Below are 25,480 nucleotides of genomic sequence, written 5' to 3' on the forward strand. Positions count from 1 at the left end.
TTGATTTTATTTATCTAACTCTTATTTTGTTTTGCTTCAGAATCAAATGCATGCAAGATCCGTAGAGAATAATCTTACACCCAACATTTGATCTTCCCCAAGATTCAATAATTCGAAGATCTAAAATCTAGATCTTCAGGGAATTTGATTTTTATCAAGATCCCTAGGGAATTTGATTTTTATTTATATCTCTAGGGAATTTGATTTTTATTTTAATATTCTGTGTAAATAATATAATATTCTGGGTAAACAATATAACATTTTTAAAAAAAGAAATAATGTTATCCCTCGATTTTCAAGATAAACTAAGATATAAGATACGCTAGTTTTGAAAATAATAAAAGTGATATTGTTGGGGTTTGAACTCATGTGCATATAACGTTACCCGTTGATTTTTAAATCACCGAGGTGATAACTGACAACTTTTCATGACGCCCCTTGTTACCTCGCTATTACAGTCAAGGTAAAATGCATTTCACATCCGACGTTAAAAACACTTTTTATAGTAGAGATTGGGTGACCCTAATGCTAAGGATGAGAAGTTGAAGGAAATATTTCCCTTCCTATCATTGTACTAGACCATAACCTGCCTTAAACAACCCATTGATCTGAACTATATGACTGCGACTTTTAGAGTCTTCCGCTCTGCACCCTCCACCAAAAATAAGGAGGATTATATCACATGGCTAGATAAAGTAGAATCTAGGAAATCCAACATTTGGGCCCTCCTTATTGCCAAAACATGTTGCTTTGTTGTACTTTTGGGAAAGTACGACAAATACCTTTCAAACGTCTTATGAGATGATAACATCCACCTTATTCGACGTGGCAGCCATTACTGACCTTCGCCCAAATAGCGAAGTGTTCGATCCCACTGTGATGGATGAAGACACTATTGACTTCGCCCCCAAATCGTACCAGTTTCATGAAGTTAATTGGTTACTACCATGATACCACAACTGACGAAGTGACAGATAAAGAACACATAGATTTTTTAACCATGTGGTTGTCCCATTTTTTTTTCTGCTGCAAATCCTTAAAGGTTGCCAAAAAGTTCATGACTTTCAAGTAACCTTTTACTTGTTGGCCCATATTGGTTGTTTCAACTCTGACTAAGTGTCATGTTTGAATCTTCTTTATAACTAGATAACCCAAATGACCAACGGTACGAGATTAAGAATCTTCGATTCGAAGGTACCAGACTCACCTTAATGACTGTTGTTGACATATGAAGTTCTCTCAAGACTCCTTCATTAAATACTTCATGATGTTCACTAAACATCATAACGTCTCCCTTTTGGATTTGATTCTACTGTCCATTTTTCATATGAGTTGGCATTAACAAATTAAAATTATAAAAAAGAGATTTTCTCAAGGAATTTAAACTGGTCATTAAACCCTAACAAGAAATCCATTTTGCTGTAATTTTTTATACTAAAGGTTAAGAAATCAAACCCACAAACAAATAGTTCTAAATATATTTATATATATGTTAAATCCAATGCTTCAATTTATTTTGCGACACCTAACACTAACTTCTTCAAAAATAATTTGCATCATATTATTAGCTTATGTATACACCTTCTATTAAACCACCAATTAAAACATTACTATTTGCCAACATCCAATTTTTGACTCTTTCTATTCCAAACTCCTTTTTCATCTTTTTTAATTCTCCAATACCACTTTACAAATGACAAAAAAAAAATCCTACTCATGCAAATATTTCAGGAAGTATGGTTGGTCTCCCATTAGATTTTCTTCTTTCTATCGTTCGATTTTCTTCTTCCTATCGTTAACGACACATAGATTTTAGAATTCTCCAATTACAACTCAATTTTCTACTTCCTACCATTACTGATTCAAATTTTTCTTTCCTACCATTACTGACAAATAGATTTTGGATTATTGTTTTGCAGAATTCAATTTTGGATTTCCTTGATTACTGCTCGAGTTTTCGCTTCATATATTTTCCAACAAATCGATTTGGGATTCAGATTGCAGCATTTGGTATGCGTGAAGTTGTTCTTGTAAGATTCAATTTTGGATATCTCCGATTACGGTTTATATTCCTCTTTCCGTAAACTTCAATAGTGATTATAATTTTCGATAAATCCATATATATAATATACACATAAATATAATTACAATTCTTCAAATATGTTAAAAGCACAAAGATGAAATATAATGATCAGTAATTTTCCTTTTTATTTTATATTTTTAGTATATTCAAAGTATTTCTCAAGGATAACTACAAAAGTCGATTAGACATTCTCACAACAGATGACGACCAACCAAGTGAAAATGTTGTCTTAAACATTGTGTACAAGGAAGTTCTTTAAGACCTCACTCACACAACCAACTCAAATTTAAAATGACAGGTATATAAATCCAATTATTTTTTATCTTAAGTTTAAACATTCATTTTACCAATTTATTTTACAATGTCAACTGAAATTTGTTATATTTGTATATTTGTTGATTGTATTTCTATGGTGTAATTTACTACCTTCTATCTAATTTATGAACCATATTTAAATATGGTTCTTGAGGGACTATAAGGTTGTTTTATTGACGTGACCACTACGACAAGATGTCTCTCATGCCCCGATCAAATCAATGGTGGAGATTGAAGATCACCGTGACTTATGATTACAATGTTGTACTTTTTCTATTGAAGTGAAACTACGGAGAAATTTATAATTGGTTCACATTGATTTAATCTTTAGAGCTTTGTTGAGATTAACTTGATTTTTTCTTGATTATATTTATTTTATGTCCATCATGTTATTTTGCTTATCAAGCTATTTTGTGCCCCCAATGAATTTTTCGTCAAGACACTTTCTATATAGTTTGGAGCTTTAGTCTCATTTAGATTACAATCAATTGTTTTTCAACTTAGGTTGGCTATAATTTTAAACACATTGGATTTGGAATATTGAAAACAAAATACTAAAATTATATATTTTAACATATAATTGTTTTAACATATTTTTATGAATCATAACGTTAATTGTTTTAATATATTTTTGTATATTATTTAATATTAGTATTTATGTAAAGTAGTTTATATCTTATGTATTGTGTCATTTAAAAGGTCATACAAAATTAATGAAAAATGTCCTTAATTTTTTTAAATAGTTTTCTCTTTTATGATTTTAGTGTTTTTAGAGTCTCTCATAATTAATATCATAAATTATAATAATGAATATTGAATCATAATATATAAATTAAAAATAATGAATATTGTCATAATTATTAATTTGTCACGAATAATATAAGAGAGTCAACTATTTTTAAGATAAAACCTTATGAATCATGGTAAAAAGTTATTGAAACTTTTAATATCATAAAAATTAAGTCATCATTAAAAAAAATAATGTTGATAAAATATTTACAGTAAATTAAATTTAAATTTATTCTCAATTAAATGCAATAATGATTATAATAAATATTTAAATTTTGTATTATTAACATTATTACTGAAAATTGAAAAACTAATTGAATTCTATTATATTATACTTTTTAACTATCCATTTGTAATTTAATTTGATTTTTAATTTTTATTACTAAAAAATAAAATCATATCAAATTTGCAACTATTTATTTTCTAATTACAATAAAAAATTATCAATTTTATTTGTGAACTTATTTGAAATATTTATTACCAATAAAAATGTAATACAAACTTTAATTAAAATTTTAATGAAAGAATTACACTACATTTCCTTTTAACCATTAATATTATCATTTTAATGTACTATATTATTTATTTAAAAAAAGATAAATAAAATATTATTTATGAGCACGAAAAAGTCATAAATGATTCTAAAATAATTATTGAAAAAATTAATGTCATAAAAATTAATTCCATCATTAAAAAATGTTATAAAAATTATATAATGAATATAATAATAATTAAATTTTGTATTATTAACATTATTATTAAAAATTTAAAAATGCATATGAATAATAAATACATTATTTTATTTCTAAACATTAAAAAAAAAATAACATATAATATTTTATCCCAAATATTAATAGCACATAATGAAATGTTACACAAATAAAATATTTTTATTTATAAATACTTTAATAAAGACGTGTATTAGTATTATTATAAACATTTATATTATTTTAAAAAAACTCATGAAATACTAATATATATAATAGATATTTTTTAGATCATGAAAGAAAATCGATGTGTGGATGAACTTGAATCACACATTTAAGTGAATATAATAATAAGTTTGCATAGTGATTTAAGGCTCATTATAACTCATAACTCATACCGTTTAAAATTGATTGAGATGATTGTTTATTTACATTAATTGGATAATCAAAATAATATTCTTCATATTGTTATTAAATTATAAATAATAAATGACTAATTAAATTATATTCAACCAAATATACATATTTTTTATTATTAGGAGAATTAGTTTTACAACTTTAAAATTAGAGGCATGAGAAATATATATATATATATATATATATATATATATATATATATATATATATATATATATATATATATATATATATATATATATATATATATATATATATATATATATATATATATATATATATATATATATATAATTATCTCAAATATTAATAAGATTAAATATTTTTCATTTATATGGACATAAATAAAAACAAATATTATTAGAAAAAGTATTCATAATCAATTTTATTAAAATTTATACATCACCATTTAACATATATTATAGTTATATGAACATTATTACCCATTAATTAAAATATTAAAGTAAAACTCATTTGAATCATAAAAAAATAATTTTGTCTATTAAAAAAATAATATTTATTTGTAATACTAATAAAAAATTGAATCTTGATGAAATATTTATAATAAATTGTATTTAAAATTGTTCACAATTAAATTTAAATAATAAAAATAATAAATATTTAAATTTTATAATCTTGCTAAAAATTGAAAATTAACAGAACATTATAAAATATTACAAAAATAAAATATTTTCCTTTTATAAGTTCTTTAATAAAAATGTATATTATTATTATTATAAATATTTATACCGTTTTTTATAAATATAAGACATAAAATAATGACAATAAATAATTTAAAGTATTTTTTAAATCATGAAAGTTCCTATATAACTAATAATCAGTTAAAATTTTAAATATCTCACCATAACAACAATCATATTTACTATATATCTATATTATCATACAATCAGTAATGAAAAATTTAATCTTAAATTTTAATACTGACCGTGATGAACTGTGAAAGGATGAAAAACAAATATTCATAAAAATAATTTTGTTAGATGAGAAGGTATTAACTTTTTATCTCAAATATAGAGAATTTGGTTTTTACACATTTTTTTGGATTCACACACAATTTGGCTCCTTTCTCTCTCTCTCGTTTGGTTTGTTTTGTGAAAAAGAAAAAATGATAAATCACTACAACACCATTTTGATTCCCTACATAACCACAACATTAAAAAATCACCTTTTGTTTTCTTCAGAAAAAACCACACTTGACCCCTTTTGACAACCAAGCATTATTACAGTAGCTCACCAAACAAACTTCATATATCCTCCATATATATTACCTCTTCACACTCATCTCACACAAGAAAAAAAAGGTTTGCTCCCTCTGTTAGCACACAAGAATAACCACGATACCAACACTCTTTTCACCAACTCATCGTCACTTTCTCAACAACCACCAACCACACCCTGCACCACCACGCAATCACACCGACGATGAACAACAGACACCTTACAGCATCGTCATTTTCGCACCTTCCAAACCCCTTACTCCTCCGTGTTAAACCGACACCACCACTACCTCATCCATTTCAACACCCCCGGTTCATACCCACAACATCTACGTCAGTGTAACTACAACTACCATTTGAATCACTTAAGACCTCAGTTTCACTCTCCCTCCTACATAACTTAAGAATTTATGACATATTTGTTTCGCTTCATATGTTATTTACATGTCTGTGTTGCAATAAGTTAATGAAAAAGATGAACAATGATATTTGTTGATGAAAGGTATGTTGGTCTTGCTTTGTTTTTTTTAAGCCATGAAGAAGATGAACTTTATGTTCATGAAGAAAAATCCTCCTATTGTTTCATTTGTTTTGTTATGTTAAAGTTTCAGCGCGTTCTTTTTATATATATCAGTAGTTGCATGTCATTGACAACTAAGTAACTTTGATTGAGTTGGTTAAACCTTTGGTTCCCAACTGCAGGTTTTAGGTTCAAGTCCAATTTGCACCACAATTTGTATTGTTATGTTGTTTCTCATTTTTATCAAGCATCATATAATATATATATATATTTATAGTTGCATATAATTGACAATAATAGGACCATGGAAGGAATGGTTGAAGCTTCACATCTTCCTCCCTCATATATTGGGTTCAATCTCTTGTTATCATTTTTCCTCACCATTTTTTCATTCTTTTTCACCCTTATTTTTTTGCTTTCTTTCATTTTTTTTCTAACCATCATGTAACACCCCAAAATTTGCCCTCCTCATTCATGCATTCATTTTTAGGTCATTTAACATTTCACATTGCATTTCATCATTATCAATCAGAATTAAATACATTGCATTTCATCATGTCAATCGGGATTAGCTCCAAGAAGCTTGAACATCATCCAGGACATTTTGTGGGTTCTATTTAGATGATCAGTCAACACAAGGGAAGGACTTGAGTTACTTCCAACAGGGGTCTATTCGTCAGTCAAAACGTTAATCTTGAAGGAGGAAAAGTTTGTTCATGAGCTGTCATGTTCGCTAGGCGAGCAGAATGGGTCGCCTAGCGAGTCCCAAGAAAAGCCACCAGAATCACCTACGCTCAGAGGAATTTCTTGAACTGTCATGCTCGCTAGGCAAAGCCCACGTGTTTTAAAAATAAAAATAAAAAAAAAACGAAAAAAGTAATAATAATAATAATAATAATAATAAATAAATAAAAGAAAAATTTTGGACTTGAGCCTCTCTCATTTGAGCCCACAGGTCCACAAAAATCAGGTTATAAATTCAGAGTTTCAGTGAAACAAAAGGTCATTTTATTCCTATTACCCTAGCTGGGAAAAAGATAGTGAGAGAAGAGCTAACAGAGTTCAGAGCAACCTCCAGAGACTGAAGGGAACTCATCTGCAAAGAACCAATTCTCTCTCATATAAACCCTAAGAGTGCTTTGCAAACCCAACCGTGTCATTCAATTTCAATCGATCCTCCTCAATCAGGTATGCCCTATTTCCACTACTTTATACTTTCAACCTGGAATTTTTGATACCTTTTAATGCATTTGTTTGACAAGAGGTTTAGGCCTCCTACCCTTGGTTGCTTTTTGTGAGCTTTTTGTGAATTTTAATGGCATGATTCATGTGGTTACATTTTGATTTGGGGGCAACTCTTAATTACCCTATCTTGTTTCTCTAACCTGTTTGTTGAGTTTTGTTTTGTGAGGGCTCATATGACTCTTGCAGAGATGGCTTGCCTGGTGTTCCACTTTATTTGAGGGATACCACCTGGAGGTTTATTCCGATTATCTGTACTGACTCGCTTTCTTTGATGGTGCTAGCTTGAGATATCTCTGGGTTTCTTACCTCTTTATTTGCTGTTGCTTCGGATCTTTATCCGTGTGGTAGATCTCTTAAACCCCTTTATCTTTCCCGCATTTTACTACTTTTTGCCTAAAGACCTCCATCAAGAGGCAATTGACGGATAAAAGGGATCAATAGTCAATCACCCGTTATTCAGCGTGGCGTTCTTTAAGATCACACTACGTGTCGATGCTTCAGAACAAAAACCCCAGATCTTTTGTCCGGTCAGTCAGTGGAGAGGGTTCCACCTTTCTGAACCCCCACGCCTTGTCATGAGCTCACCTTGTCCAGGGTTAAGAGTTATGAGGTCTTATCCTCATTACCCTTTTTGCATGAGCATCCCTAAAACACCACCAACTCATTGATTTTTCTTCTCCTAAGAACACGTTATCTCCTTCTACTACAGACGAGTAAGTCTCCAAAGGTCGAGCATCCGGTAGATTGCGTAGTAACGTCGTTCACCCCAAAACACAACCCTTACCCCGTAGTTAGTCGAACTACGGCTTGCTCTGATTCTCATTCCAGATGAGATACGTAGGCATAAGACGCGATGTCTTACCGAGCACACACTCCTCTTTAACCCATAGGTAGCCGAGCTACGAAGACTCTGATTCTCATATTCGGATGGGATACGTATGCAGTGGATGCGACATCCGTGCGAGTCATTTCCTTTTGACCCTTTTTTTTAGTAAATAGTACATTAGATAACCCACACCCTTTAGACAAGAACTACAAGAGTGGATCCCGTAGAGTACGGATGCGTAGGGGTGTTAATACCTTTCCTTCGCATAATCGACTCCCGAACCCAAGATTTGGTTGCGAGACCTTGTCTTTTCCTTTCCTTTTTCCAGGTTTACTTCGAGCGTTTCCTTTCCCTCCTTTGGGATAAATAACGCACGGTGGCGACTCTTCTGTCTTTCCTTTTTCGCCAGTTGTTTTTTTCGCAGGTAGGTTGCGACACATCCAAATGTTATTTTCTTTCACATTTTTTTTACCATTTTATTTTTGTTTTTATTTTCTCACTTATTTTTCCTCGATTACGGTCGTTGCAAAAGTACCCCGTGAAAGTTTTAGAAAATGTGATACTTGTTGGATTTTTGCTTGGTTTCTTTGATTTTTCTTCATGGTTAAGCATCGGAGTTTGATCTATGGATTCGACATTTCCCATGTCGTTATTCCACCGATTATTTTATCGATATATTAATGGTATTTCGCCGTGTTTTGAGTCGTAGCATACGACATTTCCATTATTGTTAATATGTGCAAATCGACTTTGAGCATATTACCTAGGATTTTGCTTGCACCTCTCAATTTCATTTTTTTTCTTACACGTTCCTACGTTATATGACTCTAATTCACATCCTTGCATCCCGATTTTAATATGTGCACGCTTCGATTTTATTTCTTTCGATTTAATTTTTGAACGTTGTAAATATAACTTGTGTGTTGCTATTTTCTTCACATGGCTTACTCTTGAGCCTTCTTACAATGAGATCATTCTCTTGCACCTACACTTGTTCATTGTTGTTTGTTGATTGGGTTTAATTTAATCGTTTCATTATCTTGTATCCTCATTCGAAAAAATATACCCCCATTCCCATGATGTGTAATAATTTACCGCTTTTATTTATTTGTTCGCTTGCTTGTGTACAGTCTAACACAATAATAAAACCAACCCTTTCTTAAAAAGGATCAAAAATAAAAACTCGATTCAATGTCGAGTATTTTCTCAATAACCAAATCTATTCATTTCTTTCTATCCCATCTTCTTTCAAACCATTTAATTCAAACCTTTTCGCAATCGTTAATCAAATGATTGATCCAACGTCAAGCCATTTTCATAATAAAACTCAAAATGACTTAATGCCTATTCAACACTTTTTAATAAAGATGGAAATGGAATGGGGTGGATACCACGAGCTCCTGAGACTAAGATTCGAGATGGATATCTCGTCCATCTTAGATCTTGCCATCATTCAAAAATGCCAATGCGGTCTCTTCAAATCTTTTCTCAATCAAATTTCAAAAATACTTTAAAATATCAATTTTTTTTGCAAATAAGATGGAAATTGAACGTGGTGGATAACACACACTCTTAAGGCTAGGATTTGAGATGGATATCTCACCCATCCAAGTTATGCCATTAATCAAAACACATTCAAATCAATCAAACTATTTTCTCGTCGTCGTGCGATTGATTCTTAAACCCTTTTCTCAAACGAAAGATACTTTGTCTTGACAATGCAAAACAATGTTTCGTCCACTTGAGCGTGTGAGTAAGCTTGAGATGTTGCCCATGAATGTTGATTTGTAAATCCATTCGACCGTGATGCAAACGTCTCATTCTCCACTTGTTTTGGGTAACAATTTTTTCGTTGATTGACACAAAGTAGCTTTCGCTAAAATCGACCAACAAAGAAACATTTTCTACCCAGAAATACGTAAGCCTTGAGTTCGCTATTACACTCGGAGATACGTAGGAGAAAGATTTGTAAATCTTGTCAGGCTCATTAATAAAAAAACTTAGGTTTAGTCCCCTTCGTTGCAAAAATCCAAAAATATTTTCTATTTTCTCTTGATCATATTCTTCTTTCCCCCTTAATAATTTGATAAGCCTAACATTTATAATCTAACACTAACACGCACAACTAACGTAATGGTTCTCGTTGACTACAACGGACGAGACGGGTGTTAATACTTTCCCCTTGCGTAATCGACTCCCGAACACTTATTTGGTTATGATGACCAATATCATTGTCGTTCTTATCGATACTTCCCCTTTCCTTTTTAGGATTAAATAAAGTTCGGTGGAGACTCTGTTCAATCCATCATTGTGAGCGTGTGTTTGCACTTCACTTAGTTGTGTTCTCAATTTTTCAAGGTGCGACACTTGGAATAGGTAAATACCAGGGTACTGGATTCTTTGCTTTGAACATCACATGGCTTGTTGTTAGAAATGTCCATTCTCGAGCCATTTCTCTTGAATGTTAGCACTTTTATGTCAATCATCTCTTTCACCTTAAATTTTAAGGCTATGCAATCTGTAATGGTATGCCCAGGTGATCTGTCATGGAACCCACACCTGGCATTATGGTCATTCCCATGTGGGTATGGATATGCCAGTGGCATAATTTTCTTAGGAGACGCCACATAATTTTTATTTAGTTTAGAAAGCATCTCATTATACGACATGGGTAGTGGCCCAAAATAAGGGATCCTTTGGTCAATTAGAGGTCTTTTTTAGCGTGGTTATGATTATGTGGTTGGTTCCTTTTCCTTGGTTAAGGGAAAGAGTGGATGAACAAGCACTACAAGCAAGATTCATCAAGAAATCTGGGAAAGAAAAGGCGAAGCAGGGAAAGAATCTTGCTAATGATGAGAAGTCAAGCAAGAATTCAAAAAATCACTCTAATTCGACCAAGAAAGGTATGGGCAACAAGTATTCCTGGGAAGAAAGTTGACATGAAGGAGGTGATGTGTTACAACTGTCAAAGATTTGACCATTATACTCGAGACTGTCGAAGAAAGAAGGAAGCACGATTGAAAGATAGTGATGAAGCGCAGTATGCACATGCTGAAGATAGTGATTTTGATTATGTGTTACTCATGGCCAACACTCAGTCGAACATTGACCAAACTAACATGTGGTACATGGATTAATTATGAAGTAACTACATGCTAGATGAATTAGTTGAGAAAGTGATAAAGTTTACATATGGAAGGCACATCATAACAGGTGGAAAAGGATATATCTTTGTTGTCAGAAAGGATGGTCGAAAAGCCAGCATCACGGATGTGTTGTATGTACCTTCAGTGACAAGTAATTTGATAAACATAGGTAAATTACTCACAAAATGGTACAACATGAAGCTAGAAAATAATCATATAAAGGTGTATCATGGTGATGGAAGGTTAACTTTGAAGGAACCATTAGCAGAAAATAAAACTTTCAAAGTAGATATCAACACGGTTGATCACAAGTGTTTTGCTTTGACTGTAGAAGAAGAAGAGAACTAGCATCACGGGTATGAGCATCTGAACTTTATAAGTTTCGGTATGCTCAACTAGAAGAAGAGGGTGTATGCCTTACCTTAGGTTAAGGAACCAAGTTAGGTATGTGAGAAATGTTGCAAAGCAAAGTAGGCTAGGAAAGCTTTCAAGCATGACTTGCCAGTGAGGTATAAGGAAAATATGGAGTTAGTCTACTCTGATGTGTGTGGACCTTTTGAAGTAAGGTAGAATTAAGGTAACTGTTATTTCTTAACTTCCATAGATGAATTCACCAGATATACATGGATTTATCTTATTGAAAGGAAGAGAGGGGTATTCACACAGTTCAAGAAGTTTAATTTACATGTAGAGAAACAAAGTGGATGCAAGTTGACGAAACTGAAAATTGATGGTGGAGGTGAATACACCTCTCGATAATTTGCTAGATTTTACAATGAAAAAGGTATAGAGCATGAGGTCATTGCATCATATACATCTCAGCATAATGAAATAACTTAGAGGAAGAATTGAAGTATAATGAACATGACTATAAGCATGTTGAAAGATAAAGATATGTCAAAGAGATTTTAGGGTGAAGTAGTTTCGACAGCAGTATACATTCTAAACAGATGTCCAGCCAAGAAGATGGCCGAGAAGACTCCTTATGAGGCTTGGGCAGGTGTGAAGTTGAATGTTAGTCATCTTAAAGTATTTGGATCAATATGCTTCAGGCATGTACCTGAACAATTAAAGAAGAAACTAGATTATCAAAGTAAGGTTATGGTGCTCATAGGTTATCATTTGACTGGTGCATACAAATTGTATTCACCAAATGATGATAAACTAGTGAGCAGTCGAGATGTGCTAGTGGATGAAAGAAAATGGTGGGATTGGAGCCATGGGTCAGTTTGACAGGAATCTAAAATAGTTACAAATGTGTTTGAAAAATATCAATAAACTAAAGCCACGCCCATTCGAAATGAAGTACCACCTGATCAAAATGTTAGAAGATCGACTAGAGCAAGAACTGAGTCAACAAGGCTCAGTTCCAGATCAAACTGTCGATGCAGATGGTGACTTAATAGAAGAAGCAATGATGATGGCTAAAGCAGAACCAAATAATTTGGATCAAGCCATGAATGATTCTTATTAGTTAAGATCCATAAAAGAATAACTCTAGGAAATCGAGAAGAGCAAGACTTGGGAGCTTGTCGAAGAGTCAACCGAATAGTCAATTGATGTGAAGTGGATTTACAAGTTGAAACGAAGGTCAAATGGTGAAATTTCCAAGCATAAGGTAAGACTGATAGGTTTCCTACAAAAACCTGATATTGATTTCAACAAAGTGTATGCACCTGTGGCGAGGCTGGAAACCATCGGAGTTGTTGTATCGGCAGCAGCATACAGAAGGTGAAAGATACATCAGTTGGATGTAAAATTAGAATTTTTGAATGGTAGAAGAAGTATATGTCAGTCAAATACCAGGATTCTAAATCAAAGGGCAGGGGTCGAAGGTGTACAAATTTAGGAAGGCTCTTTATGGCTTGAAGCAAACTCTGAGAGTTTGGAATAAGAGAATAGATAGATTCCTGATCGAAGCAGAATTCACAAAGTATGTCTCTGAACATGGAGTGTTGGCAATGATGCAGATAAGGTCGGTCGAATAATCTTATGTCTATATGTTATTGTTGATTACAGGTGCAGATGAAACAAAGATAAGAAAAGTCAAATCGAAGTTGATGCAGGAGTTTGAAATATCCGACTTAGGGAACCTATCATATTTCTCAGGGATGGAATTTAAAGACATCAGTGAAGGAGTGCCCCTGCACCAAAATAAGCATGTCCAAGATATATTTAAGAAGTTCAAGATGAGCAATTGTAATGCATCTGCCACGCCATTACAAATCGAAGCAAATTTGAGAAAGGAAACAGATGATGAGTTTATAAGTGCAACATTATACAAATAAATCATTGGATCCTAGAAGTATATTTGCAATACCATGCCAGATATCTGTCAAAGTGTCGGATTGTTGAGCAGATTCATGGAGAAACCCCTAGAATGTCATATAAGAGCAGTCAAGAGAGTGTTGAGATACATCAAATATACGATTGATCATGGTACATTGATGTCAAGATAGAAAAAGATCAACACAGATGTAGAGGTATATGGCTACACTTATTCAGATTTCAGTGGAGATCAAGACGAGAAGAAGAGTATTGTGGACTACATATTCATGATAGAAGGTGCTCCAATCTCATAGAGCTCAATGAAGTAAAGCATTGTGGTTTTGTCATCTTGTGAAGTGGAGTATGTGGTTGCATCATATGCAGCATGTCAAGTAGCATGGATAGAGATGTTGCTAGAAGAACTCAAGATAATGGAACCTAGAAAAATAAAGTTGTTTGTCAATAACAAGCCAACTATCGATCTGGCGAGTCATCTAGTGTGTCTTGGTCAAAGTAAGCACATAGAAAGGAGGTATCGTTTTCTTAGGGATCAAATTAACAAAGGAAAGTTTGAACATGAGTATTGCAAGACATAATGGCAACTAGCCGACATACTCACCAAACCCCTAAAGAAAGTCAGGCTCGACGAGTTGAAGAGAAACATCAGAATGAGAGATCTCAAGAACATGAATTATGGGGTGTTTAAAAGTTGTAATTCGATATTCTGACGAAGGCTAACATTCGACTATGTCGGAGTAGCTATTCGCAGGTGTTGGAGTCAATTGTATTCGACAGATTCGAATACAGCATTTAAGTTGGTGTGTCGAAGTCAAAATATAACTTGTATATTTTGGGCATTAGGTAGATTTATATAGTTTTAGTTCTGAACTTTAGTTGCCTATATAAACGCATTGTATGATGTAATCCTAACAACTTCACTCAATAAGGATTTTGCTTTTCATTAATCTAATTTATAATTTTCTCTCTTTTCTCTCTCTTTTTCTTCTTCTCTCATCCTTCTCTCATCAAATTCATCATTTCCCAATCAGTCCTATAATTTCTATCAAATTAAAAATGTAAAAGATGGTGAAGCAGATCATAACTCGCTGAAATCCAAAATATAAAAGCAACAAAACAAATTATATTTCACTTGGTTCAAATCCATAAGTTTGTGTGTTCACTTGGCTCAAATCCATATTTCCGTGTATGATTGTTTGCAAGTATTTTCGTGCTTTTGTTAATGTGAAGTTGTGTTAACATTGCTCTGAAATTCGCAACAAAGTTTGATAATTATATGGTTTCAAAACTTCTATTCAACATACAAACTACAACACAAAGTTTGATACGGCGTAGTTTCAAAATTTATAATTAAGATACAAACTACAAGGAACTTGATTTATTTTGATGAACTTTATAAGTCCGTTCGAGTTAATTTCAGAGAATTTTAAAGGAGACAATTTTGAAGGATATATTTTTAAATTATTTTTAAAAAAATATATGACATTAACAAATAAAATCATATTGTTTTTTTAAAACCTTTTTAAGAATATCAAACGCATTTTAAAATATACCAAAACTTCTCCCTCCAAGACCTTCTAAAATACAAATTACAAATCTCAATCAGACCCCAAGAGATTACCTCATGAGCTATGATTATGAATCTACAATACTATTGATAAATAAAAAAGAGATTACCTCATGAGTTGATAAATCCACAATAGCATTGATAAATAAAAAAGTCAACCTTATTTCCTGTGAAGAAATTGAGACTCTTCTAGATCTTGAAGCTCGTCTTGAGCATTTTTCACAAATTAGCAACACCATCAATTGATATTGTTGCTTCTTTCGAATTAAATAATGCAGATTGTGACCAATATTCAACCATAACTCATCAACGTGTGCCCAAGTTCTTCAAATCACTCGATTCAAGTTGTAATTTTATATCAAGAGTTTTCTTTCGTTGTGCTTGGAACAAGAATATTACCGGGATAATTCAACAATTTTAAACGGCTATTATATAACATTCAACTCATGGATTATTTTAGAGATTTTAAACAAAAAATTAACTGCGCATCATTACAAACAAAACTCACTTTAAAATGCGTAGTTATAACAATCATATAATCTGAACATTGCATACTAAAACTTTTATATAAAAAATACTTTTATAGAGCAAGAGTAGAAAGGGGAGGAAACTATCTATTTTATATAATATTTACAAAGAACAATAATTCCTATGTTGCTGTCTATGCTACTGCTCTCTGACCTATACAATATCCAAACCTAAACCAAAATTCCAAAGTAAGAATGAATGATCTCAGACTAAACTATAACCACAATTCACATAATCTTCATGTCAAGTGTCAAAGAGGCCACGTTATCAAATTTCACTATGTCTTAAGCTGCCACCAAAAAAGCTACCAACAATGACGCCAGCTCACATGGAAAAAATTACCATTTCAAAAAATTAAAATTATATTTCTATGTATGCTCCTAATCACATCATGAACAAGTATTTTAAATCATCCACTGTAAGGCGACTTTGACGACCACCAGTTTCATCCTCTCCAAATGCAGATGCAACCATCTTTCGCTTCTTTTGCTGCAAATACAACAAAGATCATTTCCTCAAGTGTCAACAAGCAAAAATTCGGTGCCAACAACGAAAATAGCAACTTACATGGAATGAGACCAAGAAAAATACCTGCAGAGCTAAAATGCGGTCTTCGACCGTATCTTTGACAGTTAAACGCAAAACTGTAACCGGACGAGTCTGTCCAATTCGATGCGCTCTGTCTATGGCTTGATCTTCAGTTGTAGGATTCCACCATAGATCTAGCATGAGAACATGGCAGGCTGCCACCATGTTCAGACCAAGACTAGCAGCCTTCAAAGACATTATCATAACTGTTACCTGAAAAAATAGATCATGCTTACCAAAACATATACTTACTCAAGTCTCAAAACACAAATAAAATCATATTTTGCCGGTTAAAGTGTCTCACTCCAAAAACTAATACTCATGTGAGTTTGGCTCAGTAACAATACTCGTGACATGAAAATTTAGAACTTCAAGCATTGATCTATGACTTTACAAACCTCAGGGAGTGTGTTAAAATCTTTAACAGCTTTATCTCTTGCAATGACAGACATTGTTCCATCAAGTCTTCTATACTGAATTGAAGAATTTTTAAGACACGCTTCAAGTAAATCTAGCATCCCCGTCCACTGAGAAAACACTATAGCTTTCTCCCCTAGAGAACCAATTGCACCGTTAGAGCTTTTCTCAATTAACATAGTTTTCTTTTTGGGAACATCGCTAGAAGATTTTCCACTGTCAGCAGAAGTGGAGCTGCAATCAGTACTTTCCTTAGAAGTGCTCAGCACACAATTTTCTTGGGAAGTACAGCATTGGGGCTTAGACAATGACTGCAACACCTCAAGTGCGGCTTTTATTTTGGAAGAATTATATGGCTTAGTCTGAGAACAAGATTCAGAATCCTCGACCTCAGAACCAGAGTAACCAAGCAAAAGATCACAAGACTGATCAGATAAAGAACTGTTCAGTGTGGCTTTGGGAAACACTAAAGACATGCTAAGTCGAGTTTTGCAGTTTGTGGCAGGGCACTGATTGTCCTCACCAGTTAGATGTTCACAAATGCACTGGTTACAGAAAACATGACCACAGACTGAAACAACAGCATCTTCAGGAGCATCCTGCATAGAATAATGTGATAAGAATGTTAAGGCAGAGAAGATAATGTACCAAAATACACTTTGTCAAGAGATGTGGTCAATCAAGATATTGCATTAACTATGAAATATAGAATCATGTATTATACAAAATATAATTCACAACATTACCTGCACTTCAACTTCTATAAAGAAAATTGTTTTTTAAAAAATCTCAATCCACTATCCTGTTTATCTTGAAAAGAAAGGGGAAAACTTCAATTACCCCCACTCAACCTAAAATAGTACATAACCATTTTGTAAAAAAATTGAAAAAGATATTTGGGTTGTTATTTGTAGTTCACCCAAAGTAAGTCGTAAGAGTCCTTATAAACAGACAAATAAGATCAGTTTATAATTAAGTAATAACACTACTTCAAATCATTTTATATATTTACCTCCTCACTCTAAAATAACTTTTTTTCAACACAAAAAATACCCGTGCACACACTAAAGAAAATGCATAGACCCTAGCAGTCACATCAACATCAACATACATACATACATACATATATATATATAAGCATGAGCAAAGCAAAAGCAAACGTACATTACAGATACCACAGAGAGCCAAGGAAGCCTCTAAACATTTCAAAAGAAATAGTTGTTTTTCCCGAGGAAGCTTCATGACCGTCTCAACTGAAGATTTCCAGAGAGTAGTAGAATTGTAACGCTTAACAAGCTGAGGGTGGTCGCAGGCTTGTCTAAGGCGCAAAAGCATCAATAAAATGTTGACATAGTTTTGCTTCACAGTACCAGCATCGGCGTATTCCTATAACATGCATGCAGAAACAGAAACTCAATAAGGGTTTTGAATAAAATAAGTTACAGGCAGCAATCATCTTGCTGTGAAAATAAACAGGGCTTTTGAATATCCTAATCTTTCAGAACTTTTCAAAGGAGTAAAGATAGACTGTACCTGAAACTGTGCACGTGAATCGGCCTCTAGCTTGGAATAGAAATCTCGTTCCTCCTGTGAAAATTCCACTTTTTTCAACTCCACAGATTTAGGTGGCAAAGATATAATAGGCTCCCCATCAAGAAGTGAGCCTACAGAAAATGATCACACTTGCATGGTCACAAACAAATTCCAATCTAATGCCAGTCATTCAATTGACTGAATTCTTGCATATTAAAATTGCTAAAAGTGCAAGAAAAGAAAGATGTAAAATATATCATCAAATACGTGTTCCAAATTTAATTTCTATCGCATAGAAGGGAGTGTATAGCTAAGTAATAGATATATCAAAAATGATTATTGTCAGAGAGAACAATAAACTCAGATAATAATTAACTTCCTGATGTGATCATCTAAATTTCTCACATGCAAATCTCACCTTTTGTCCGACGTAACATGATCGTCTTTAAGATAGTTTGCAGCTTTCTATACCCTTTTGATGGATTTCTGCTGATAGGAATCTTGATTGTTGAACAGAATGATGTGTACACAGCATAAGGATCATATCTTAGAAATCTAAAGTAACTGTAGAGATCATCAATTGAATTCTGGATTGGAGTTCCGGACAAGCACCATCTGCGCTTAGCTCGAAGACCCCAGCAGGCCCTTGCAACTTGAGTTCTGTGATTCTTTATACTTTGGGCCTCATCCAGGACAACTCTAAACCAGGCTACTTTTGCAAGAGGGCGTGCAGCATCTTCAAGCATCATGCTGTCCAAAGCCTTCTTCTTGCCGCTTTTTGAACTAGGAGGGCATTTCCTTTTCTTACTCGGCATAGCATGATCTTCATAAGTTTCTTTTTCTACGTCATCTTTGTCAACCAGTGGCTGCTTAGGGACCTCCATGCTAACAATTGAATAAGTAGTCAAAACAACATCATACTTGGCAAGCTCATAAGGATCTTTGGTTCGACTGCTTCCATGGTACACAAGCACAGAGAGATTTGCTTTGCAGGTTACTTTATTATGCAGTTCGTCAGCCCACTGTCGCAGGACACTAGTTGGACAAACAACAAGGGTTCCTGCAGATGGCCTGCCCTTTGTGTGCACCGACAAATTCACACCTGTGATTGCATTTCTGTTACATGTATCTTGACACACGTTAGATTCCTTTTTCACTACACCATTCTCAGAAAGTGGGTCATCATCCAAATCCAAGGTTTCTAATACACTTTTTTGTGCACTTTTGCATGTCTTGAGCAATGGAGGCCTTTCCTTTAGTATTAAAGAAATAGTTGACACTGTTTTCCCAAGACCCTGCAAGAGAAAAGCTATTAAATCAAGTCATTCACAAGGAAATCAAATGCTTGCGGACAGCCAATAACCATCCCAGAATGGCAACAGTGCACTCACCTGATCATCTGCAAGAATTCCTCCAGAACAGTATAAACTTGATGTTTCCTTCTGAACCATCCACGATAAAGCAATTCTCTGACACAACAATTTCTATCAGTTGTCAGACCCAAGGATACAGAGTAAGCAAGTCATCGGGTATCAAAACAAAAATTAGGGGGATCACAGGAACATGTCTGATGCAAAAATACTCAATTTCTTCTTAGGGAAAAAGCACCTTAGTTTAAAAATTTGGAAACAATTAATTATCAGATAAAATAATAATTGAAACTGTGATTGATATCTCCTATCTTCAAAAACAAAGGTGTCTAAAATTAACAGAGGTTGGAACCATAAACAAAACCAGAACACCACTAGGTTCCTAGGCTCATATGGTTACTCACTAAAGCAGCAATGATGCAGTGACCAAGGGTCAAGGTAGGAATCTAAATTGTACCGCCCTGCAAACGTAGCAGGTAGGGGTGGTAAGGGTGTGTAAGGCAAAGAGAATGAGGGAGAGAACATATACAGTTGTCAGTAAGAATTTAGAGGTTAGGGCAGGGAAGAAGCAGCCCCATAAAAGGCACTGCAATATGTCTATCTTGTGTTTTCTAATTCATTGAATGTGCAAGCAAGAAACCTGAGACTCTGATATCTGTAATTGGAAATTGTCCCTATTTTCTTTAACATAGTTCCAAACATTGATACAATTCATTCATTTATAAGATGAATAGATCATAAAAATGATTCATTTCTGGCTTGATTAGAAAATCCCAGATCCAGACCATAAAACCCACATTCCCATTTGTTTTAATTTGAAAGCAGCTCTACTGGTATGGGAGACCTAAATGCACCTATAATAACATTTTTTAAAACGACTACCAAAATATTTAAAAGAATGAATTTGTAAAGTAACCTGGTGACGTAAAAGAGGAACTGCCAACAGCCCATCTGGGGGACTAACTTCTGACTTTGGCTGAGACAGATCCTGCAATCAACTACAAAGTTAGTTGACTTTCAGACATAGGACATGGTAAACAAATCTATTATAAATCATGCTAATAAGTTTAAATTTAGGCAAGAAAGGGGGAGAAACCAATGTTTTAAAAACCGGACCGAAGATCGAACCAGTGAGGCTGACAAGCCATGGTTTAACTAGTTCAACAAGATAGTAAATAAATAAATGAATAGTGTTAAATTATAAATATAAATCATAATAATAAAGATTATAGTTAGTCTCGATATTTTAAAAAATTAGGCCCAAATATAATTTCAAAAAGATAATTTTAAAAAAGGAGTAATAAAATATACCATAACGTTAGGCCCATCATTTTTACTTTTAAAACCCTAATTCATTGACTAAATCATCTTCTGTTTCAATTTTTCAGAGCAACGCACAACCATTTGGAATCCATCATCCCTTCATATGCAATCTTTAAGAGTTCTAGGAAGGAATGATCGGTTTTTGAATGATGGTGATAATGATGATAATAAGCTACATGCATGAAAAATACAACTTCTCCACTACAAGCTCTTCTATTTTGTATCCAAGTTTTCTTTTCTTCTACACAAACCCAAATATTTTCATTTCTCATCTTCTTTCTACACATTCTGAAATTAGAAGAGTTTTTTTAATGCTTACTTTGGAATCTGAAGTGAGAACAGAATCAAAAGAAGAAAAATCATTTTTTGAACAATATTTTCTAGACCACTCAATATACCAAAACCGTGTCCAGTTCACTGGTTTTCCAGTTATTGACAGTTTAGTCTGGTTTTTTTACCGGTTTTGACAGACTGGTCATTTTTTAAACCGGAATAAGGTCCGGTTCAGTTTTTAAAACATTGGGAGAAACAAAAATACATCCAAATTTATTTAAGACCACACCCACCCCCAAAAAAGAACACATCCTACATAAGAAATATAAAAAATTAGATCACGGCAAATGAGATGACATTTAAAATCACACTTGCATTATGCTCCACCAAATTCTATCAATTTGTATTTCCTAGGAGGGCAATAACAATTATCAATAAGAACAAAATGATTTGACACCATGACCAAAAACAGGGGGAAAAAAGTTGTGCATGTGAAAAAAGAATACTCTAGTAATTGCCAAAGTAAAAGTGCCAACCTGCAATGCAACTCGTAATATGTACTGCTCGTCACGTGGCTTTGGTTTTGTGCCTCCCGACATATACGGTTTGGTATAGTCAAATCTAGAAGATTGTGACATATTAAGAGAATTATTGAGTTCAGCAGATCGACTTGTAGGTGCAGGGTGACTGATGTCTTCAATAATGCAAACATCGCAGTCATCTTCGTCATTGGATCCCTCAGTACTTCTTTTGGACAGTTGAGAATCATCAATACTTCTATATTCACTTGGCTTACTCTCTAGTTTGCTCATACCACAATTATACTGCTTCCCATTGGTAATCGATGCCCGGGCAATAGAAAGAGATTTGTCTAAGGATCTGAAATTCAAATTTTCTGTATTTCCTGGAAAACGTTTAGCAGTTTCATCAATAAGCTCTTGATAATAATTTCCATCATCGGTTGTTACGATTGTGTCACTATCCTCATCCTTCAAAAAATCATAATTCTGACATTCAATGGTAGGGAAAATACCAGGTAATTGTTTCACCCCAAGACCAGCATTTAACTCTGCATGGTCAATGTGAAAAGTATTTTGGAAAGGCGTGCCCATTTCATCTCCTTCAGCTTTGACATTAAATGACTGGCCTTCACAAGAAATATATGGAGCACAAGATGACTGTTGCACTGATTCACCGTCTTCAAATACAACATTACCAGGAAAAAATGAAGGATATTCACTATCTGTTGGCATAAATTGCCTGTCCTGAAAAGGGATCTGACCACTGGTATTCAAATGCATGCCGCCAATCATATTTGCAGTATCAGTTAAAAACTCCATTTTTTCAACCTTCATGTTCCCCGTTGTCTCTTCATTTTTCCAGAATTCAGGACAAACACCATTAGGTAAATAAGCAGAACTGTCAGTAACAACAGGTCTAACATCTATACCTTGGTAACAATTCAAAGATGGATAGTAGCCACTAAAATCACTAGGAGCATCGGAACCATGACAAAAAGTAGAATCAGTTGAAGTTCTAAAATGTGTAGACATGTCAACATCCACTCCAAAATGTGTAGGCATGTCAACATCCACAAACGGCATTTCAAAAGTTGTACATGAGTCATTTTCCTGCTGCCTAGAAACTCCAATAATGTCTTTCAAAGCTGTTCCATAATTTGCAAAAGTTCCATCAACATTGTCAATGATAGAGCTGTGTGAAGCATCTGCAGGCGGAAAAAAACAATCAGACTAGTGGAAAAATTCAGATGACAGAGATATGAAGCTTTTGAAAGAATGATGGAGATGCCAATATCTTTATCTAATGATAACCCGGTGAAGATTTCGCATACATTCAGATTCTACATCATCTGCCACATGCTTGATTTGGCTAGTATTGTGACCCTTCCACAGGCTCGAGTTCAAATTATCTCTACAAACAGTTACAGCATTTGAATTTGCTTCAGCAAAACTTGTGTCTGTACTGTAAAAAGGCACCTCACGTTCAGAAACTCCCGCCCTTTCTGCATAGCAAGTTTCATCACTTTCAGCAACAGAGAATGAGTCCCTGTAACCACCAGCAAAAGCACTTGGGGAATAGCAGGTCTGTGATGAAGGTGCTAGGTTTTCATGTTCGTAGTCAAGCATGGAAGAATTCCCTGCAGAATCAGATGAATGAGTTGACCCATGCGTCCCAGAATCTTATTCATCTTAGCAGAATTTAGAACAGCCTGACTGAATCTACTAAAGTAAAAGCTAGGAAAATGTGGTTATTTAATCACTTGAGAGTTGAGAGCCTAGGCAATAACAATCTACTCTAAAATATTAGCAACTACGTATTATATATACCAAGTTCAGAAAGTAAAAAATAAACTCAAGAAAATTCCAATGCCACAAATTAACCAGACCAGTTACAACCAACAAGGACAAGAGAATCAATGACCACAAAAAAGGCCACCAAACCTTACATACCATTTTGAAGTAAAAAATCATCATGGGTCCCAGATTCACCGGGTGAAACGTCTTTCAATGAAGAATCCTCGTGACTACTCTGCAGCATTATATCCAGAAAATTATTATAATTGGTGAGATACACATAAATTTAGCCAATCAAATTCAAAATCCTTTCAAGGCATGTTCAAACAAAAATACAAAGAATATCAACATGAATGGTATATTGTTTAAGAGAAACATAAAGTAACATAAGCTGTGACTTCCCCGCCTAAGTGAATCAAAACTAACAACCTATTCAGCACTCTGAATTTAACTAAAAAATGCCCCAAGAGAATCAAGACTGACAATTTATTCAGCGAATTTAACTCCAAATATGAGTGAAGCGACACCACATAGAATTGTAAAAAATATATCAATATCCTTTTACATTACAATAAAGAACTAAAGATCAATGGTAAATGAAAAATAAATTTATTTCTTCATGCAAATGGTGTAAAGACGAAGACAAACCAGCAGCAGTACTTTCAAGGAATTTTTCATCTTTTAAATATCAAAGAAGGCTATAGGGATGGGGATTTTAAAACTCTGGACCTTCCTCCAACTTTAGCAGAATTTGTTGATTAGAGACCAGCAACCATCCAAATCTCCAACAAATTGCACTGTTTTAAAAGGGAGTTCTCACTACAAATTTCCTAATAAACAAATTGCACTGTTTTTCTACTAGACTAAACCGCTTCAGAGCTGCTTATTCAGTATCTACATACCTTGACATGAATGAATGTGACTGAAATTTCTAAAGCTGTACAACTCATAATGAAATACCTTAGACAGTATAAAATAGATATATACACGCAGATTGGCCAATAGCCACCCATTGTTTTGAATACAATTACTTCACTGGAATGTGTAGTCCCTTCCAAGTTTTATACTAAGCTAAATATACAGATCAAAACAGCCGCAAACAGTAAAAAAATTACACTGCGAATCCCACCATCCTATATAATCGATGACAAAACAGGCATGCAAAGAGCGTCAAAGCGTGAATATTTGAATTTTAAACCCAAATCGGAACTCTAGTAACCTCCAGTCACAGCATTTGAAAAATTGACAGGGCTAGGGTTTCCTTTACACACTCAAATCAAGCACAAAAACCACAATGACCAAGTCCAGTAACCGTACCTCAGAAGGATCACAATCTTCGTCAAGAACGCTGAGAAAGGATTCGATATCCATTGCAAGCTTTTCGTCATCGGAATCATCTCCATCATCCCCAAACAGTGTCGGAAATTGAAATTCATCATCAGCCATGGTCCCCAGCAAACCAACAAGCTCAATCGAATCGAAACCCTAATTCGCTTTATCCAAACCGCTTCCGCAAAACAAAAACCTCCGGCGCCGATTCTCGAAATTGAAAAGCAGCGCGTTGAATCGCATTCTCCGAAGAGATTAACTAGCGTGTAGCAGTTTCGTGAAGAATCAATGGAGGTTTCTGAGAAGGTTCGTGATGCGACTTTTTTTTCGTTTAGAGAGAGAAAGTTAGAGAGAGAAAGAAAAGGAAGACAAAGTTGATCGTGGATTGTGTGAAGTTAGGTTTAAATAGGGTTTGGGGTACGTAAAGGGGTGCGCACGTTAATAAGGCGTGCGCTTTACGATGATTGGGTTTGTTATTCAAGTTTTATAGTGCGCGCGGTAATTGAGCCTCTACGACGCCGTTTTATTCAAACACTTCAGTGATGAACATACTGTCAGTGATGAGTCATTTTTTATTTTTCAGTTTCTGATTTTCAATTTTTTATTTTTACAGTGGTGTGATTTTTTATTATCCATTGAATTTTGAATGATTTTTTTTGATTTGG

General features: G+C 33.9%; 1 protein-coding gene across 4 annotated transcripts; it reads right to left on the bottom strand.

Moving 5' to 3' along the window:
- Window positions 1-15,733: 15,733 nt before the first annotated feature.
- On the bottom strand, window positions 15,734-25,198 carry LOC127082521 (helicase-like transcription factor CHR28). 4 transcript variants are annotated; one of them, XM_051022762.1, is made up of 12 exons: window positions 24,804-25,198; window positions 23,643-23,721; window positions 23,024-23,329; window positions 21,708-22,897; window positions 20,492-20,563; window positions 19,597-19,674; window positions 18,624-19,500; window positions 18,206-18,336; window positions 17,837-18,058; window positions 16,654-17,271; window positions 16,259-16,468; window positions 15,734-16,156 (listed from the first exon to the last, which is right to left on the bottom strand). In XM_051022762.1, exons 1-12 carry the CDS (start codon window positions 24,930-24,932, stop codon window positions 16,052-16,054), a joined length of 4,017 nt encoding a protein of 1,338 aa, XP_050878719.1. In that variant the 5' UTR covers window positions 24,933-25,198; the 3' UTR covers window positions 15,734-16,051. The 4 variants fall into 4 exon arrangements, with proteins under 4 accessions (XP_050878719.1, XP_050878724.1, XP_050878731.1 ...); XM_051022767.1 differs by having other exon boundaries at window positions 23,643-23,716; window positions 24,804-24,940; XM_051022774.1 differs by lacking the exon at window positions 23,024-23,329.
- Window positions 25,199-25,480: the final 282 nt, after the last annotated feature.

This window comes from Lathyrus oleraceus, chromosome 1 (genome assembly GCF_024323335.1).
Source record: "Lathyrus oleraceus cultivar Zhongwan6 chromosome 1, CAAS_Psat_ZW6_1.0, whole genome shotgun sequence".
Classification (NCBI taxonomy): Eukaryota; Viridiplantae; Streptophyta; class Magnoliopsida; order Fabales; family Fabaceae; genus Lathyrus; species Lathyrus oleraceus.

Bases quoted from the DNA above. Each gene is read 5' to 3' on its own strand.
- LOC127082521 (XM_051022762.1), bottom strand. From the start codon at position 24,932: ATGGCTGATGATGAATTTCAATTTCCGACACTGTTTGGGGATGATGGA. The intron at 23,330-23,642 runs GTATGTAAGGTT...CTGATTCTGCAG, and splicing joins TGATTTTTTACTTCAAAATG to GGAATTCTTCCATGCTTGAC. The intron at 20,564-21,707 runs GTTGGCACTTTT...AGTTGATTGCAG, and splicing joins TATTACGAGTTGCATTGCAG to GATCTGTCTCAGCCAAAGTC.